This window comes from Lutjanus erythropterus, chromosome 10 (assembly GCF_056507025.1).
Source record: "Lutjanus erythropterus isolate fLutEry1 chromosome 10, fLutEry1.hap2, whole genome shotgun sequence".
Taxonomy (NCBI): domain Eukaryota; kingdom Metazoa; phylum Chordata; class Actinopteri; order Lutjaniformes; family Lutjanidae; genus Lutjanus; species Lutjanus erythropterus.
The window spans coordinates 38,427,962-38,447,564 of NC_139326.1; the positions used below are offsets into that span (position 1 = coordinate 38,427,962).

The 19,603-nt window shown below is 40.9% G+C and overlaps 1 protein-coding gene across 1 annotated transcript in view; it reads right to left on the reverse strand.

Moving 5' to 3' along the window:
* niban2b (niban apoptosis regulator 2b) overlaps positions 1 to 19,603 on the reverse strand; it is a 53,319-nt gene that overhangs the window by 26,215 nt on the left and 7,501 nt on the right. Inside the window, exons 2-5 of the mRNA XM_084729252.1 lie at positions 6,242 to 6,372; positions 3,252 to 3,380; positions 3,047 to 3,152; positions 269 to 436 (exon numbers count right to left, since the gene is read on the reverse strand). Coding sequence (XP_084585378.1) covers positions 269 to 436; positions 3,047 to 3,152; positions 3,252 to 3,380; positions 6,242 to 6,372 — 534 coding nt within the window. The remainder of the gene's footprint in view (positions 1 to 268; positions 437 to 3,046; positions 3,153 to 3,251; positions 3,381 to 6,241; positions 6,373 to 19,603) is intronic.

A 19,603-nucleotide genomic window follows, 5' to 3' on the forward strand; every position in this document is an offset into this window, starting at 1 on the left:
CCACAGATATTCTGTCTCACGGACTGCTCCAGAGGCAACTTGTGGGGACGCTTTGATCCACTCCCTGCAGCGTGCAGCCCTGAGCAGCCACAGACTAAATCAAAGGACTCAAATCCGTATTTATCCCATAAACCTGCCCAGAGCATCAGGGTAGGCTGATGATGTGTCTTGGTGCCGCCTATCTTTACTTGTTTTAAGAAATTATAGCATTGCATGGCATCCACAAGAGTGCAGGAATGTGTGTTGATCATTAGTTGGCAGGACTCACCATCGTTGGTATGTCTGACACAGTCCTGGAGGACAGCGTGCCACTTCTGCTGCTCCTTCTCCGTCACCACACAGAAGTAGTAATGACGTCCGTACGGGTGCCAGAGGATCAGAGGGAACTGGGTGGCACACTTCAAGAAGGGGGAACTTCCTGTCTTGGCTTTCACGCCTTGAAAAAAATTGAGACAACGTAAACACACTGAGCAGTCAATTTGAACTTTTTGAAGGTCTTCTGAAACACACAGAATATTATAGCTCCTACAACAAATACAAAATGTCTTCACATGCATTTGGAGAGTTTTTTAATGTGGTCTTCAGCAGATTCAACATTATTCATGTGGGTTGTGCAGTCCAGCACTAATCAAACCCAAAGAACATTATTTTACTCTATTGTGGTCTCTTAGAATACTTTACTTTGGCATCTGTTCTGAAGGTTAAAGTTAGACCAGTGTCAATTGGAGTCTAACTGATCTTTAATTGTCGAGAAGGGAGTACCACAAGGTTCATCTCTAGGACCACTTCTTTTCCCCATTTTTATTAATGACCTTCCTAAAGTGTGTTTTCATTGTGAAGTGCACTCATATGCTGATAATACTGTAATCTATATATCTAATACTTGTAACAGAAAGATCCTACAACGTGAGTTTGCCTCTGTTCAGAAGTGGTTTTCATCCAACAAACTATCATTGAACAAAAGGAAATTGTGCAGTATGTTGTCTGGAACCAGACTGGGTCTAGAAGACTCCTCAGATCTATTTCTTTTAATGATGGAACACCCTTGAATAAGTGACTTACTTTAAATATCTGAGCCTGAAGTGCTTTCTTTTAAACAACACATCGAGTCTAACATAAACAGATTAAGTTGCAACCTACTACATAGTGAGTGTTGCAATTTCTCGGTGAGAAAAACAATTGTCACACAGTTATATCTAATAACATACCATCCTCATACTCTCTAAGATATACTTGCCAACCTTTCTTTTTTGTTCCCAAAACTAATAAAGAAATTGGCAGATGCACCTTTAAATTCAAAGCTCCTTCTGACTGGAACAATCTGCCCATTGACATAGGAACAGTTAACTTATTACACCTCTTTAAGAATTCATTATTACGCTCTCAAAACATCATGCTGCTTAATGATAATGTCTTCTCACTCTTTAATATTGTATGGCTTTTTGTTGTTGGTTTTCTTTGTATCATTATTGCACTAGAAAAAAAGTTTTGTGGTATCTACTCCCTACTTATTTTATGTGGCTGTTGTGGGTTTATGGGAATGATGTGTGGGTGGGCTGGTAGTGAGAGCGTTTATAGACGTGTTTTATGTGATTGTATCAGTTGTATTGCATGTTTTATCAGTTATATGTTTTGTGTTGGAGCACCACGAAAATAAGATGTTTCATCTCAAAGGGCATTCCATTGATAAACAGCAGTCAAGAACCAATCATTCACAGTGTTTAATGCTAATGATCGCTGTAACATTTTGTGATGAGAACACATACAATAACATCTTAAAACCCATGAGCAATGTTCAGCTGGCATTAAATGTGCAAACAGAATAGCCTGTTAGCATTTGGTACTGGCACATCTAACCCTAACGGTGGCACAACTCTGATCTTGCAGGTCACAGCAGTCCTTCAAATACTGTGAACTACCTCTTCGACTCTTAAAGTGGGGTTGTATGAAGTACTTATCCATAGTCAGTGTATTACCTACGGTACTCTTGCTGCCTGGGGACATGAACGGGAGCTAAGCAAAGGACTGCTGTGGACAGGGTCAGCAGCAAAATGTACTCTATAAGTTTAAGTTTAAGCTATATTTAGAATATTTTCAGCACTTCACCTTACTGTCAGACAGCCTTTTCTGATTAGAAACTGTACATACAAAACCAAAATATCGCTCTCTTAAAGCAACCAGACTCCATTGGCAAAATTAGTCATTTTATCTCACAGAACACAGGAGTTGCTGGTCTACCACTGCCTTGATCTGTTTGTGTTGCTGTGTGACATAGGGTTACTTCGGACTCCCAAAAGTACCACAATAATACCAACAAACTAACAGATCGAGGCAGCGGTAAACCAGCCAATCCTTCGTTCTCCTTGGTAAAATTACTGTTTTTGCGAAGGATGCCTGGTTGAGCAGGTGAAAGAGTGATATTTGGCTTATACAACAGATTTTTCCAAGGTAAAGATGGTGAAAATATTCTAAATATAGCGAACACTTAAACTGACAGTTTTTTTTTTCATGTCTAAAATGCGTTTTGCTGCTGACCCTGTCCACAGCAGTACATTGGTTAGCTTCCTGCACCGGTCCCCCTGCTCCTTCTCTAAACTAGGGGTGTGTCAACCGCTGTTTACTGTAGTGACCATGGAGCCAACCCACTTCAAAAAACCCAAATGATCCCTTTAAGGTAGGTTCTAAGCAGCTGCTGACAGGTTCAAACACAACCTGTTTGCTCTGTTGTTTAAAGGATTATATTTGACATTTAGGTGAACAACAGTCTGCCCTACAAACACTGTAGCTCTATCCCTCTTTCCATAAATAAACCCTTCAACCCCCAGCTCAACCAATGTGCAGCCTGTTACACATTTATAAACTAGTCAGGACTACACTGATGATCAGTAGAAAGGCTCCAGATGTGAGCATGTTTCTATCACCTTATCAACCTCATTATGAATAAATGTTTCTTATTACAACTCTGGGTTTTCCACGAGTACAACAGTTATTTAAAAAATATATATATTCATTTCATTTTTTTTTCCAAAATCCTCCTCCTCCTCACCAGGCAGGCTGTTGCTGATCAGATCCATGTACTGCTCCATAGATGTCAGCACTTTGTAGCCGGCACAGTTGATGGTTCCTTTGGGATGGAGGCGTCTGTCGTGGGACTGGTCGTGAAGACAGGGAGCAGAGTTAACACGTTAAACTGTGACTCTCAGCAGCAGCAGCAGCATCTCAAACGGACAGTTCGATTTCCCCTCACTCACCGCTTTGTTGTCGTAGTAGTTGATGTTGTAGGAGTCTGGGACAAAGAAGAAGCGGTTCCTCCATTTCTTGTTCTCCTCCAGGTACTGAAAGAGTGAGCCGGAGAAGATGGACTTGTTCTCCAGGGGAACCTGTGGGTGAAAACACATTTCAGCACAAACTTGACATGACAACATCACTTTTCATGCTAGAGAGGCAATGGAAAAAGCCAGGTTGAGCGTACATTTAGGAAAAATACACATCCCAGGTAAATTCATTAGCCCTGAGGTTCTCAAAGTAAAGCCCACGGCCCCAAGATGTGACATGAAATGCATGCATTATATCTTAGTTCTATCACTTTCAATCTGCACGAAATTTAATGTTAAATATCATGATGAGACAATCATAAATCCTTCAACAAGTTTCTTGGGTTTTCCTGTGAGGCTCTCAATTACATTCTGGTTCCCTAAATTAGAACTTTGAGAACCCAGTTTAGCTGCATCTTACTTCCCCGACACCCTGCTAGTATTGTTTTTCTAAGGAGACCTGCATTCCTCACTACCCTCTTAAAGCAGGATCCAGACCCAGCTTCCGTGTGTGTGTGTGTGTGTGTGTGTGTGTGTGTGTGTGTGTGTGTGTGTGTGTGTGTGTGCTAGCCGTGTCAATACAGTGTAAAAAGCAGACAAAGCTATTTACAAGCATGACACACTTTAATATGTTTGCCCTCTGACAAAACTGGCAATTCCCTTGTAGGTACATTTGTTGTATGCTTTTGCTATCCAGTCAAGTTTCAGTTTACATCAGTGTCTGTCCAGAATCATATAATATATGTACTGAAGACACTGAGGGAATTTAATGTTGAAGCTGACATGTCTGTGTCCAGTGAGAAACATGCTGTCTTCACTAGCAGACTTTTTTTTTTTTTTTTATAGAGGAGGACCTTGAGAGCTGAACATTATAATGTCACAGTGAAGGTGACCTTTGACCTTTTGGATAGAAAATGTCATCACCTCATCATTTTATCTTATTAGATATTTTTGTGAATAATTATCAAGTGAATGTTTGAGTTCTAGCCAAAAGCGGCTTTTGTGGTGTCCGAATTCTAATCAGTTCATCCTCCCAGTGAATGTTTATGACATTTTGGACCCACTGATTTTCTTTACAAGACCTGCCCTGCTCTTCCTCTGACTGGCTTGCTTCTGTTGCTTATGTTAAGGCATGAGGCATTTGGTTGGCATTGGGTAGTCTTCCTGCAAAAACTGTCAGGGTAAGCCAATCAGAGGCAGAGTCACAGGCGCATCACAGGTACAGCAGGATGGGTCATGCCAAGAAAAGCAGTGGGCTCCACAATAACGTGTTGCTGAGATATCATGTTCACGAGAATAGGACAGACTTGAGGTCACAGTGACCTTGACCTTTGACTAGGGCTGAATGATTCTTAAAAAATATCTATCTGCGATTATTTTGACTGCTATTACAGTATGATTTGCGATCATTCATTCATTCATTTTCTGTAACCGCTTATTCCGGGTCGCGGGGCTGCTGGAGCCTATCCCAGCTGTCATTGGGCAAGAGGCGGGGTTCACCCTGGACAAGTCGCCAGTTCATCGCAGGGCTATGATTTGCGATATCAGAGGTAATAAACAGTGTTACATCATCGTTCACATTTCCGTTGAAGAACATGTTAAAATGACTAGGGTGTGGTGTTTTTGCAGGACCAATTAAAGATATTTTATTTCAGTTTCCAGAATCTGATGTGTAGGCAAGGACATCTCTGACCACAATCATTCATTCAAGTAGAGGTTTTTCAACACACATGTTGCCTTTTACAAATATTGCATCTCCTGCGATGCAATTTGAAAATTGCAGAAAGCCAGAGATTCCAATAAAATTTCAATTCATTGTGCAGCCCTACCTTTTACAACCAAAATCTGATCTGTGGATGCTTGTTCCAAATGGGAAGAAACTCACTCAAAGCATTCTTGACATATCACATTAACTAGAAAGGGATGGACAGACAACCAGAAAACATAATGCCCCTGGTCACGGCTTTCACCACCGTCCATAGTCCAGCAGCTAAGGGGTACTTCATCTTCTCAAAAGGCTGTATTTGCAATCATGTTTAGATTTAGTGACTCAACTGAATTTGTGAGATGAACGTGAATATGATTGAAGGTCAGGTTTAGTCTTTTAGTCCACAAAACACTGCTGGAGTTTCACAGGATAACAGTGTTGCAGAATCTCCCAAACAAGAGAAGTTTTCAACCATTCAATAAATAAATAATAAAAACATATAATGCCTTCATACTGCTTGTCAGATATAATCCAAGTCACGTAAAGCCCCAACATGCCAAATTGACAAAAATGTTGTAAATGTTATTTACACCATGTTTTTAGCCTGAATCTTCACTGTAGATCCTTCAGCTTGGAGCCACGTTCACGTGCACACTGTGTGAACTGTGTGTGTGTGGTGTGCCAGTGTGCAAACAGCATGTTGGGACTTTAGGAAACTTGGATTATACCAGGCAAACAGTATGGAGGCGTTTTATGTTTTTTTCCAGTTGTGTTTTTACATTTGAAAACTGGCCACCATTCACTTCCATTGTTTGAGAGATTCTGCAACACTGTTTTCCTGTGAAACTCCAGCAGTGTCTTGCAGACCAACAAAATAAACCTGACCCTCAGTTGGCATGAGGGTGAGTAGATAGTGATTGAATTTTCATTTTTGGGTGAACTGTCCCTTTAAGTAAAAAAAAAATGAATTATTAAATCACATTATTGCCTAATCTTAAACAAAATGACTTATAGTTGCATAATTTTGACTTAGTATGTCTCAACATGTCAGAATTTTTGTATTCCATCCACTTTTTTCTTTTCCTGGCAGGACTGGCCTAACATACATCTGTGTATTTAGAAAAAGTTAGGAAATATTTTGGCAGGATGTTTGGGGGTTAATGCAGAGGATGGAATGTGTGCTCAGAGCCTTGCAGAGTGGAGGAGGAGGATATTTTACCTTGCGGTGTAGCAGCTGGGGTTGAGGGCCACCTCCTCCTTCTATGTCAAAGCGAACTTTGTTAAAGAGAGCCACTGCATACTGCTGCTCGTACAGACGCCCGAACTCCCCCATCACCTCCCCCGTCCGAGCTGAAACACACAAACACACACACACTGTTAGGACTGTACTGGCACTGTTCAACAAATGTTTACGTTGTGGGTTTTTTAGGCATTTTTTCATATTTACACAATGAACTTGCAGTGACTGTAATGCTCATTGTGTTTCATATTGTGTTTGAAACAGTGAATACAATGAGCATTTTGGCTAACAAACAGCAGAGTCTTATCAATCAACCCTGTAAGTTTGAAGCATGTGCACTGATTAGATCTTTTAAACTTTTCCTGGACCTTAGAAATGTTCTCATTTTGAGTCACTGTGTTTGTTGCCGTGTAATATGAAATTTACACACAACACACTTACCACACTAACACACACTCGATATTGAATTGGCTACCATTCATTGTGGTCAGCCTAACCTAAAACCTGTCCTTAACCAGAGGCTCATAAACAACATTTTTCCTCATTAGGACCAGGCTTTGGTCCCCATGAGGTCTACTGGTCCTGACAAGGCTGGTTTTTATAACGGAAAAAACTCCCAGTAAGTAACAAAAACACTTGACTAGGCCTGGGTGATACAGCTGAAAAGCTTATCATGAGAGTGAGGTTTCATATCAGTTGATATCACTAATTATTGATCATGCAGGTTGTGACTGAAAGCACGTTGTGTACTCTAAGGGAAGGAAGTGGCTGAAGGGATAAAATGAGTAAATATCACAATATTTTTGACAAAATACCTTGATATTGCAAGAATATGGTAGTGATGACTATTAGTGCCTTCACAAAATATAAATGAGTTTTTTTTAGTGAATAATCATCAGTAAAGTGGATATAATGACTAACGGGTAAAGACAAATAATAGAACAGTCTGATAAGTTCAGAAAATTACATCACTTTACTGTAATGCAGCCTTCAAAACCAGGAACACACAGCACATGTTGGATGTTTGGGAGGACTTTGCTGCGCTCAAAGACTGAGTGGCTTTGTTGATGGTAGAAAGTTTCAAAAAGTATTAACTTTTGATGGTTGCAAGCTGGGCTTGTTGTTACCATGGAAACATACTGACAGCAGGAGAACAAGTCCTGCATCAGTTAAAAATACAAGTGGGTAACTGAATGAGTGTTTAATTATCAGGGATGTGCATGATTAGTCGAGTATATGATTAAACGTCCCCCCCCCACACTAGTCGGCACCAGAAATACTAGTGTTTAAACTATTTATCAGTGTTTCATTCATGCACAATGACAGTTATCTACTGCCTCTAAGATGTTATGCAGCCGCCCGCCAATAGTTGGGGCTGTGGCACTGTCAGACAGCAGCCCCTCTCACCCAGCCGTATGCCCCGATCGCCGAGGCAACACCGGATGTTTATATCAGCAAAGTCAGACAGATGACAGCTTGTAAAATCAGTGTGGTTTGGCAGTGTTTAAATCAAGAGAATGGAAATAATGTTGAATGTAGACTGTGACAGAATAAGCTGATATATATTCGCTCGACAGGAGAAACGTGACCACATTAAGCACAGACACAGACATAAACCTGCAAGCGGAGCTGCTGCTGCTGCTGCTGCTGCTGCTGCTAGCACTGCTAACGTTAGCCACAGTGTGTGTCAGGCTGGCAGCTAATGTCAGCTCTGGGTCCTCTACCTGCAAACACTGTAACCCTCTTCGGTCTGGAAGGGTGAAGCGTTTATTGAGCTGTTGTCATGTTTTGTACATTAATGTGTAAGGCTTGTATTGCAAAGCACAAAGTAGCCTGCATTTCAGCGGCATTTAAAGTACGATTTGGTGATTGTAGACTGTGATTAACGTCTTCAAATGACTCTTAATACACAGTATTTTTTTCGGACAATGTTTAACAATATAGATTAATAAATTCTGCTAAATTTTAACTAGTCGACTAGTCTAAATTAAATTTTGCACTTAATCAACACAGTTCCAGGTGGATTTGACTTAGATATAATTGCGAGTAACGGGTTAGTTCTGGTTCTCAGCTTAGCAGGTGCAGGCTGTTTTGCAATATTGGACCCATGCAGGACTCTGACTGGGCTCATAGAGCTGATGTTGATGAGCCTATATTGTCTCCTCTACTTTCAGCTCTACACCAGAGGTTAGTTAGATGGGATTCTTGGGAATGGTCTGCTCATTGTGGTTGAAGCTGGATCCCAAACAAACCTAAGGACAGATGCTACCTGAGCTGGACTGGATCAATAATTTGACAGAAATTCTGTACGGATCTTTCCAGCATAATATCACTAGCAGAACCCTACCATCACCCAAAGTCTGGGACAAGAGTTCCAACATACCTCTTCTGTATTTGCTTCACTTTAGACATCTTCCATTGAAGTCTTAAAAAGGGTTTACAAGTGTCTTCAGTCATAGAAACTTGAATGAATTTGATAGCAATAAAATGGTTTTGGGAACAAAGATTGTAAGACGTGCAGTACTTTTAATGAGTGAAATGGAATTCCATCTGGTCTTGGTGGGAAATATGTCCAACAGTTGCAACTATTTGATCCCATCTGCTCTGCATTGTGGGTTTTTTCATTTGGGCTGATGCAGGACGTATATCATTAAGCTTTCTGGTAAAAACATTAGGAAGACAGCCACACAACATTATAAGTGATTCTAGGTATGAAAAGGGAAATTACCCGCAGAATGTGTCATTTTGCTTCACCAATAACTGTCTCACTGTGAATTCTAACATGTGGCTGGTGAAAAGGCACATAGACACCCACACTGCGAGATTACACAAGATGGATTCAGGTGAAATGGGCCTGACGTCATTGTTTGAACAGTGATGATTAAGACAAACTCTCTTAAATAAACATCCTGGTGAGCAAAGAGAGTGAACCGCTTCTCTTACGCACCCCATCAGTGCGAGTCAGCCGCCTCCTGTCCGACTCTCTCCCACAAAGAATGGATCACACTTGATGAAACACTCATAACGTCAGAGGAATGTTACTACCACAGAGCTGATCCAGAGGTCAACAAATAAAGTGACAGCCAGCAATCAACGACAGGATTTTTCCAAGGTTAGTGATCCTTCAAGCCTTCAATCTCTGGTACCTGCCGCTCTCAGGCCAAATTGTGATTTTCCCTGAAAATAAGTGTGATTTCTGCATCAGCTCTTGCACAGGCACATGGAAAAGCACAAGGGAATTGTTTACTGGCCCTTTGGACAGGAAGTCTCAAGAAGAATGTGACCCTTAGCAAAGAAAATGAGAGATGGAGGAAGGGGAGGGATGCCAAGAAATAGTCCTGAGCCACAGTTTTCAGACATTTGCCATTTTCAATTACAAGGGTCTTTCCAGGCATGTACTGTTTGCTTGGATAGCACTAATGTAGTTCTACAAATACACAAAAGCTGAGTGATAAGTATTTTCCCAGATACCTTTCTCCGCTTTCAGATTAGAATCTGAATTTAGGGGTAGAGTGAGATATGCAAATCAGTCTGTGGTGATAACAGCACACAATTTTAGACAGACAGTTTCCTGGAAGACTTTCACATTGTTCAGGGTTTAACATTAACCACGGCGTGTGGCCACAAAGAGTTACTCTGTGGCCACCAAATCTTTCATGTAGGTGGCCACCATGTTATATCCTCATACTGTGAGCCTCCACCAACTAGGGTTGGGTATCGAAATCCAGTGCCCATATGACTAAAACCTACAATACCGAATCACAACGCAGATTAAAGAGCCTCATTTCGGTGACACACACCTGAGCTGTCGACTGGCATAGTTGCCCTCTGCCGTGGACGCTGCGTCATGCCTTAGCAATAAAAAATGTTGCTCTATCATGTCACTGACTGTCACTTTGGGCTTCTTTTTGAAAAAAAGTATCACTTTAGACACTGATTAGTCATTGGTACCATTTTAAAAGTGCCATTTTAGGACTGGTTTCAGAAAAAAACAAATAATACCCAACTTTCTGTGCCTTTTAGTCCAAGATCCTTAAGAAACAGTGCACAGTACTCTTCACCTTCTAGCTGAACTGAGATGTTCAGGCTACTGAAGTCTACTAAAACTGCTGACATGATTTTTACAGGAGTGAATGGAAGCAGGAGTTTAAACAGCTATAACGTAAAACATCAAAGGTTATAATGTACTGCGATGTGTGCTGTGAGTTTCCTCAACTAGCCAAGAAGTCTAGCTCCTTTTTTTAAATCAAAATCCATGCCTTCAGAAAACATCAAGTTACAATTCATAAGAAAAGTAGACAGTGTCACACTTGAGGAATGCTATGTTAAACTCTGACATTGCCTTTACTGCATTGTTTTCGATAGATTTACATTTGAGACACCTAAAATGTACTTTGGCTACCAAATTTAAAGGTTTGGTGGTCTGTGGGGCCAGGGCTTAAAATGATTAGCAACTATCTCATAGTGTGGAATATGATTGTCCAGGTTTCTGCCAGTGTATAGCAAGCTTGACGACCCAGCAGGCCTAAGCTGAAATCACATTTGCACTGCTTTCCAGACCTGGAAACATGCTCCCCTGACAGTGATTTGTGCCAGGCTTAGTGAATATCCCTCTCAGTCTTTTGTCCTAGAAGCTCAAAGCAGTCTTTATTTCAGGAGGTAAAGAAAAATAGCAATGGCTGAATGTTGTAATTGCTATAGTTTTTTTTTTTTTTTTTGTGGTATCGAACTGACTATAAACAACTAAATTTGTGGTATCATGACATCCCTAGCCACAACTCAAGAAACAAACTAAGATGCTGTATCTTGCTTGATGATAAAGTGAGTTAAATCCAAAGTTAGTGACAAGATCTGCTTAGGCTCCCTTACGGTGGACCAGTCCCACTCCTCTGAATTTTGCTCAGAACATGAACTTCAAGAAAGTGAATGTGGGAAACAGGAGAAGAGGCGAACTGGGAGGAGATATCACTCAGTTTTTCTCTAATAAGATTTGGCTCCTCAACCACAAAGAGTTCATCTACAAAACAGCATCCAAGAGAAAATCCTGCAAAGCAACATTTACTGAGATGCTGGGACCATGTCAAACTTTTATCTGCAGAGTAAAGAAAGGTAAGCTAAGTGTGAGACTAGCAAAGCTAGGTAGCCAAGTTATATTTTTGCCTGTGATAAACAGTGGTGAGACAGGCCACATATTGCAAAGCTTTGTAGATAATGTTACAATATTAATGCCATGTAATGTAATGTCACATCAATGTCAAGCTGTCAACTCCGACATAAACACAAACATAAATATGTAAGCGTCATAAACACTAAAGGGTCTTAAGTGTTAAATATTACCTAAAGCAAAAAGCAGCTCTACAGGAACTTAGTCTTAGTCTAAAACTGGAAACATGATGACATAAAATCAAACCCTAGTAAGTAAGCAAACCAAATTATGGGTCTGAGCATGCACTCAATTCTAGCTTTCAGTATTGTGTCACAAATATCAAAGCTGTAATGGCCATTGTGCTGTTTAACACTGACACAACAACAAACTGTATCATGTTGCAGACACGTTTCAATCAGTACGATAACTATGTCCAGGTTGGATACCAAGCCTCGCTCAAGAGTTTCTATTGTCAATAGTAAGCTCTATCCTAACCGTGATCTTGGTCAGTACGTTACCTCTCACTTAGTGCACTTTCAGTTAACTTCCACCTTTTGTTTGGGAGGGGCTGGGCACTGTGGGATGAGTGCATCATGGGTGGGGGAGCAGAAAACAGAGACAGCAGGACTGACTCATGTAATACCCACAGCAGACAGAAACAATGCAATCATCTGTATGGGTTTGACACTCATCTTAGTCACACAGCAGCACTAAGCTCCATATGATTATGACTACACATGAGAAAGCTCCCTCCTCCTTCACTCTTATTTAAGGAAGTTCTAGAATAACTTGATTGAGTGTTTAAAAGGCTGTGATATTAGTTCTAATATTTGACAGCCTTTGAAAAGTCATAAACTGAAGCCTGTTCTTCAGTTCCATCCATCTGGCAGGACTGACAGCAGCTGCTTCAAAGTGGTTGCTTTGAAACACACCATGGTTGACATGCTTCTTTTGGAAAAACCACTCAGCGTGATCACATGACAACCAGACCGCATCACACAGCTGAGGGGCATCAAAGACCTCATTCATTTCAGACAATCAAAGACAGCAGGAGATACACAAGTTGATGCTGCCCTTATTTTACTGTCCTAGTTGCACGACTACGTGTCAGCAAACTTTTCAATATTTCCACTGACCGTCCACTTTCCCGACTGAGAACATCCCTGATCAGGCAGATTTCATGGCCAAAACAGAGAGAGTGCCTGCTCACAACAATGTGAGGCTGTGTCACAACTCTCTGAGGTATTCGTCACTGGGCAGTGCTGGCTGGTCCTATTCAGGAAGCCCAAACTTAAAACCAAACCTGTAGACTCTACAAATGCAACTTGATGCATCTTGTTAGAAAAGTTCAAAGTTCCAAGCCTGTGGATGTAAAAACTTAAGAGGAGAAGTTAAGTATGATTCCAGGGGAGCATTTTGGTAAGAAACAGTCAATCACTAATCTTTGGTGCAGACTTCCTGCACTTCAGTCCACAATGACACCTGAGCAAGTTACATTTGCAAAGAAGGTGAACCTGGAGTTGAATATTGTATCAAACACCACATTTACACCTGATATTAAAATATGATCTGTATCTGGATATGTTATCTGGATAAAGAAAAATGCATGTTAATGCAAGGTATAAATGCTTCATGATTTGAATGTGATCACATCTGCCTGACCACATCTGGAGGTAGTCTGGCGGCTTACATTGTGTTTGCATCTGTAAATGCAATCTGTACAACAATCTGGATAAAGATCACATTTTAACACCAGTTGTAAATGCAGTGTTAGATCAGAGCTCAACAGTAAGGCTCATAAAATGCCAAGTTGGGCAAGAATTACATTAGTTCCCATCTTTTTTTCATTAATTATAATATTAACTTAATATCTTTGAATTTTAGACTGACAAAACAAGACATTTCAAGACATCACCTTGGGAACTCTGGGAAACTGGGATGGACATTTTTCATTATTGGCTGATATTTTATACACCTTGCAGCCCTAGATTAAACACAAATTAACTTTAGACTTTACTGGTATTTGATAAGCACCAGTAAATAAAATGATATGTTTGGGGCAAGTAGATTTATGACCCACTTGCTCGACCAGGCAAGTGGAAAAAACACATTCACTCTGAACCCTGTAGATTTGTTTTCCCATTACCTGACATCAGTGGTCAACTCTTTACACTCACAGTTACAGTTTACATTTACATTTCAGTGTGACATTTTCCCTCACCAATCACTACAGACCAGCATCTAACATCAGTTTGACTACACTGTTAGTCCACCCCAAGGCACTGATCTAATCTTTGACAATGCTTATTGGATTGATTGTGGTTCAACTGAGAAAAATCTGTTTCATGTCACAATGCCAGACATATCAGTCAGATGTTCCCAAGGCCAAGAACAAACCTTCAAATTTAATATTCTGTTAGTCTGCTGCTATCAGTGAGCTGATCCTAAAACCTGGTACAATTCCAAAAATCATGACCCGGTTACTCAAGATAATCCACAGACCTTGATGTGAGCAGTTTCATGTAGGAACTACCTTATTTTTAGTGGAAAGAAGTTCCAGTGGATTCAACTACAGAAAGAAAGTAGTTCCTACATGAAACCAGGTCGTGATTTCTGGAAAGAGAGACTGATGTTGAGTTTTTCAGTTTTTTAGTGCTTTGACCACAGGATTGGTGGCATCTAGTTCCATTATATTGGAGAGAAGACAGACATCTCTATGGTTGACGTCTCCAAAATAAGGTTGCAAATCCTGATTATTTTCATCATCGATTAATCTATCGGTTATTTTCTGTATTAATCAATTATTAATTGATTAGTGGTTTGGTCTGTAAAATGTCAGAAAATGGTGAAAAATGTTGATCAAGTTTTCAAAAGCCCAAGTTGACGTCCTCAATCATCTTTTCACGTCCAAAACCCCAAAAATATTCAGTTTGCTGTAGTAAGAGGAGTAAAGAACCTAGAAAATATTCACATTTGAGAAACAGATATCAGAGAATTGGGACATTTTTATTGAAAAATAACTCAAAACAATTAGTCGATTATCAAAATATTTGGCGGTTAATTGAATAACCGATTAATAATTGATTACTACAAAACTCTGCAACTCACACCAAAACAGTACCACAAACAAAACAAAAGTACCACAGACTTTTAACTACTTTTTCCACCACTGCTCATGTGAACTAGCTGCCATAACAAAAAGAGAAAGATGAACTTTCTCAGAAACAAAGTGGAAACATTTATAACTGATGGCAATAACATAAACCTATTACACTGTTAAATTATCCAGGAGACTCAATTATTTCCATGTTTAGGGACACTGAAGATATCACCTCAGTAACAGAGCTTTACAGTGGTAAATACAGCAACTTCTCCCAGTTCACAACTCTACACAGGCACAGAAAATCTGTTTTCATTAAGTGGAGCTGTATGAGCGGCTGCTGAGAGTCTAGCTGACTCTTTGTTGTGCTGCAGCCGACTTGCAGTCTAATTGTCCGGGGGGCCTCTGCAGTGCTGAGGCCAGCTATCAGCTCTAATGATGAGGACTGCTGTGCTGTGTTGCATCGCTGTGGTAATCTCATCCAGCAACACATTTCATTTAAATGACAGCTCGTCTTGTCGCTGACGTCAATTCGACAGTTCATACAGATCTGATCACAGAGCTGACTTGTGAGCTCGGAGACGTTTAATAGACCCAAAAGAAGAGAAGCCCCCTTCCACCCACCCTCTCCTCATTTCTCCACGGTGCCTTAACAAAAACATTCCTCTGAGATAGACCCATAGCCTGACTCATAAATTTAGACTGTGTTCCCATCAGAGCTGGAGCGAGAGCGGCGGCTACGCTTTGTGCAGGGAGCAAGGGCACAGAATGAAAGCAGATTTAGTTCAATTTGAACATGTTTACTGAGGTAATTAGAGGCAGGGTAGGAGTTTTACTTCAGTTTAGTTTTCTCTGGAGCAGTTTTTTTTTTTTTCAGAGTTCACCTCAGCCAGTGGGGGAAACTTTAATGCTCCGGGCTTTTTCCTGGCTCAGAGAGATGGAGCATCAGCACTGATCAGTGTTCAACTCAAGACTCAAAATCTGTTTGGATCACTTAAATCTGTTAGCAATAATGTCATGAGTCATACAAACAGAGGCAGCAAAAGTCCACACATTCTTTATACAAGTACAGACACTTATGTAAAAAAAAAAAAAAGAAAGAAAGAAAACAAACCTAAGTACTGATTCAACTTCTGTATTGCAGTAAAAGTGAAAAAGGACTCTGAAATGTACTCAGAGTAAGTAAAAAGTAGACCAATCATGTGTTCTACATGTTCTAAACCTAACCAAGACGTTCTGTAGCTTACACCTAACTGAAAATAATAATTAAAAAGAAATAAAAACAATAAGTCTAAAGGCTGAGCTACCACTGAGTTCTACTCTACTGTGCTCAACCCACTGATCTTTACTTTGTGAGGCAGACGGATTTGTGAGATCACATGAAAGGCCTCACGTTATCTGTTTGTGTCCGCACCAAAAGTGGTGAAGCCAATCATGGCATCTACAGACGTAGTTTTAGGTGTGACAAGAGCAAAGCTGCTTTCTGCAGATGATGTGGTTCTGATGGCGTCATTGGTCTGTGACCTCCAGCACTCGCTGGTTTGGTTCGCATCCAAGTGTGAAGCGGCTGGGATGAGGATCAGCATCTCTAAGTCTGAGGCCATGGTTCTCAGCAGGAAACCAGTGGATTGTCTACTCTGAGTAGGGAATGAGTCCTTACCCCAAGTGAGGGAGTTCAAGTATCTCGAGGTCTTGTTTTTGAGTGAGGGGACAATGGAGCATGAGATGAGCCAGAAAATCAGAGCAGCAGGAGAGGTATTGCATTCGCTTTGCTGCACCGTTGTGACAAAAAGAGAACTTAGCCAGAAGGCAATGCTCTTGGTCTACTGGTTAATCTTTGGTCCTACTCTCACCTGTGTTCATGAAGGGTGGGTCATGACCAAAAGAATGAGATTCAGGTTTTCTAAGGAGGGTGGCTGGCATCTCCCTTAGGGATAGGGTGAGAAGCTCAGTCATCCATGAGGAACTTAGAGAGCCGCTGCTCCTTTGCGTTGAAAGGCGCCAGTCAAGGTGGTTCGGGAATCTCATAAGGATGCCACCTGGTCGCCTCACTAGGTGTTCCAGGCATGTCCAGCTGGGACGAGGCCACAGGGCAGACTGAGGACTAGGTGGAGGATTATATCTCCACCCTGGCCTGGGAACGACTCAGGATCCCACAGTCAGAGCTGGCTAATGTAGCTGGTTTGTCTGGGGTCCTCTGCTGGAACGGTTACCTCCACAACCCGATTTTGGATAAGCGGTTGAAGATGGAACATGGACAGCGAGAAGAGTCCATGGAGGCGACTCGTCTCGAACAAACAATGGTGGCTCCTGAAGACATCAGCATAGATACTATGATAGCATCAGTTATATCAGAACTCAAAAAGAAGCGCAAGAACGGCGCTGAGGGCTTTTCTCTATGGATGTTTCAATTTTCTCCCTGTCGGTTTTGGCAAGAGTTTGATCTGATTGGTTGAAATTAGCCTGTGTTGGACAGATTCAATCACCTGCCAAAGGTTTTTGAAAGTGCCTGCCCTTTTCCAAACAGTTTCTTGAGATGACTTCCCAAATGGTTGTGTGTAACCAACCATCTGGCATGTCAGGTTACACTGATTCAGCACAACTAATTTTACACAGAATTTGTCGCTCTTTGTACATAAACTAATAGACGTGAATAGCTAAATGGCTGCTGTGTTCCTATTTTCATGCAGGTGCAAATAGAGCCTGTTTGAAAATGCAAGTAGTAGAAAGTGCAGATATTTGTATTAAACTGTAGTGAGTTCAAGTAAAAGGTTTTAAGAAAATTAATACTCAAGCAAAGTACAGATACCTGAGAACAAAGTATTTGTACTTTACTTCTTGGCTGCTGCAACAACAACAGTCCTCAGAGTCAAATGAACCTAACATATATAGTACGAACAGCATGAAACATGACAAAGCATCTGTTCCATGTTCTTAAAAATCTGTACAATATGTCCGCTATAATGAAAGAGCCGTAGTTTGTGCAGGAATGTGAAAAACTTGAGACACATCTGGCTGGTGACCATACTGGAGCAGCTAGAGAGAACTTTTTTTTACTTCAGGAGTGGAAGCAAGAGAGAATATCGTATATTTAATGAGTAAAAATACATAAGCAACTGTTAGCGACACATAGTGATGCCAACTTCAATGTGTCAGTGTTGTGTTAACATCTTGCGTGTCTTTGAAGTGGTAATACGGCTCAAAGTGGAACAATTTTGTTCAGGCAGCCCAAAGCTTCCCTTGGGTGTCCACCACAATATCCCCTATTCAGGAAAGCCCTGCAGCATTGACTCAGCTGTAGCTGCAACAACATTCGAAGACAATAACATATTGTCAAAATACAATGTTCCCTGATTTTTATCCATCTTTTTTTTTTTTTTTTAAATGGCAGTCTGAAATTTGCCTCAGGACCCCAACATTTCCTGTGCAGGAAACCCCCTTTTATTCCCAAAGGAGGGAAAAAAAGTGAATGATGACATTTTAAATTATTAACTCGGCACGCCGGAGTTATTTAGTGGAGTTTAGAGTCTATGGTGTGGAAGCCCTTTTCTTGCTCTGAAAGAAAAAGTATCGCCATGGTAAATTGTAATTATGAGATAAAAAAGCCAAAAATATGAGATAAAAAGTTAATAATATGACTTTGTGTGTGTGTGTGTGTGTGTGTGTGTGTGTGTGTGTGTGTGTGTGTGTGTGTGTGTGTGTGTGTGTGTGTGTGAAGTGTCAGTGAGTGTCTCCCGGTGTGTGAGAGATGTATCAGCACACAGCCACAGTAAAGAGCTTCTAAATGCTGATAATACTTGATATACTTGAGAAAAGGTTTTCTGTTTTTTCCATGTGTAATTCCAATTTTGGATTCCTTTGTCATTTGTGAAATATGTCCCACACATATTCCCACATATTGACTGGACTGAGGACAAAAAAGGACAATGACATGTGAATAATGGAACTTAACCTAAAACTCTGGTCTTAGGGCAACTCTGAGGGGACACACTGCTTCAAATACAAATACAGAGGGTTTTTAAATCATGACGTTTTGATGGTAGAGGGCTCAGTGCTGACTGTCAGCCTTCATGATGGACACTGGAATCATCCATCAGCCCAACTCTTGTGGCAAGATATTTTCATGAAGCTAACCATCACTTTTCTCTGGGTTTCAGTGTGATGTAACCTCACCATCAACACTCTGTGCCTCGATTTGTTGAGTTTTACCTCATGACATCATCTCTACCTCTGGACCTGCTCTGCCTCCCAACACAAGTCCATGTGTGAGCACTGTGGGGTCCCTGCAGCAGGTATTTCCGCTATCTGAACCTGCTGAAAACAAGCCTCTGTGCGCTGAGCAGGGTGTGTGTTGAAGGTGAGAGTGCCACGCCTCGCCAGGCCACAGAGAGCCGCCCTGTTGGCTCAAGATTTAAACACAGGCAGGGAAAAACACTCTGTGTTAGGATTTCCTGTTTCCTGGCCCCTCACCCACTGACCGAGCTGTAGCACAGCTCTGTGTGAGGCTGCAGAAAGGAACTCTGTGTAAAAGTGGCCAATTAGATGTGTGGGGTTTTTTTGTGAGCTCCATTAGAACAAATAATGAAACCCTGACTATAATAAGTGGAGCACATGAACCCATTTAACATTTTTTGTTCATTCTGGGTGATACCCTGAAACTGTATTATTAACAGCATATTTACAAGAAATTTACAAGAAAAAAAAAAGCTATAATATGAAACATCTCCATATTAAAATGCCTAAAAAAGCTAGATATAAGTGATATTTATTGGTGAGTTATGTACCTACATTATCCCAAATGTTTCCAACAAAATCTGTAATTTATATCAGGTAAAGGTGCGTTTTCTTGCTAGATGCTATTTGCTAAGACTTCTGGGAAAACACAGGATATGTCAGAGACTTCAGAGAGTGAGGAACGGAGTCAAGTCAGCGAATGCGACTAACTTGCCCATGAACATGATTTCCATCCGAGTCGTGTCGGAGAGATTTTCACGGGCAATGGTGGTTGTTTAACAGTGCAGACAACAACTCCCACAATCCCATGCTACCTCATGACATCAAACTACATCTTTCGTTATCATTTTAATGTGAGAGA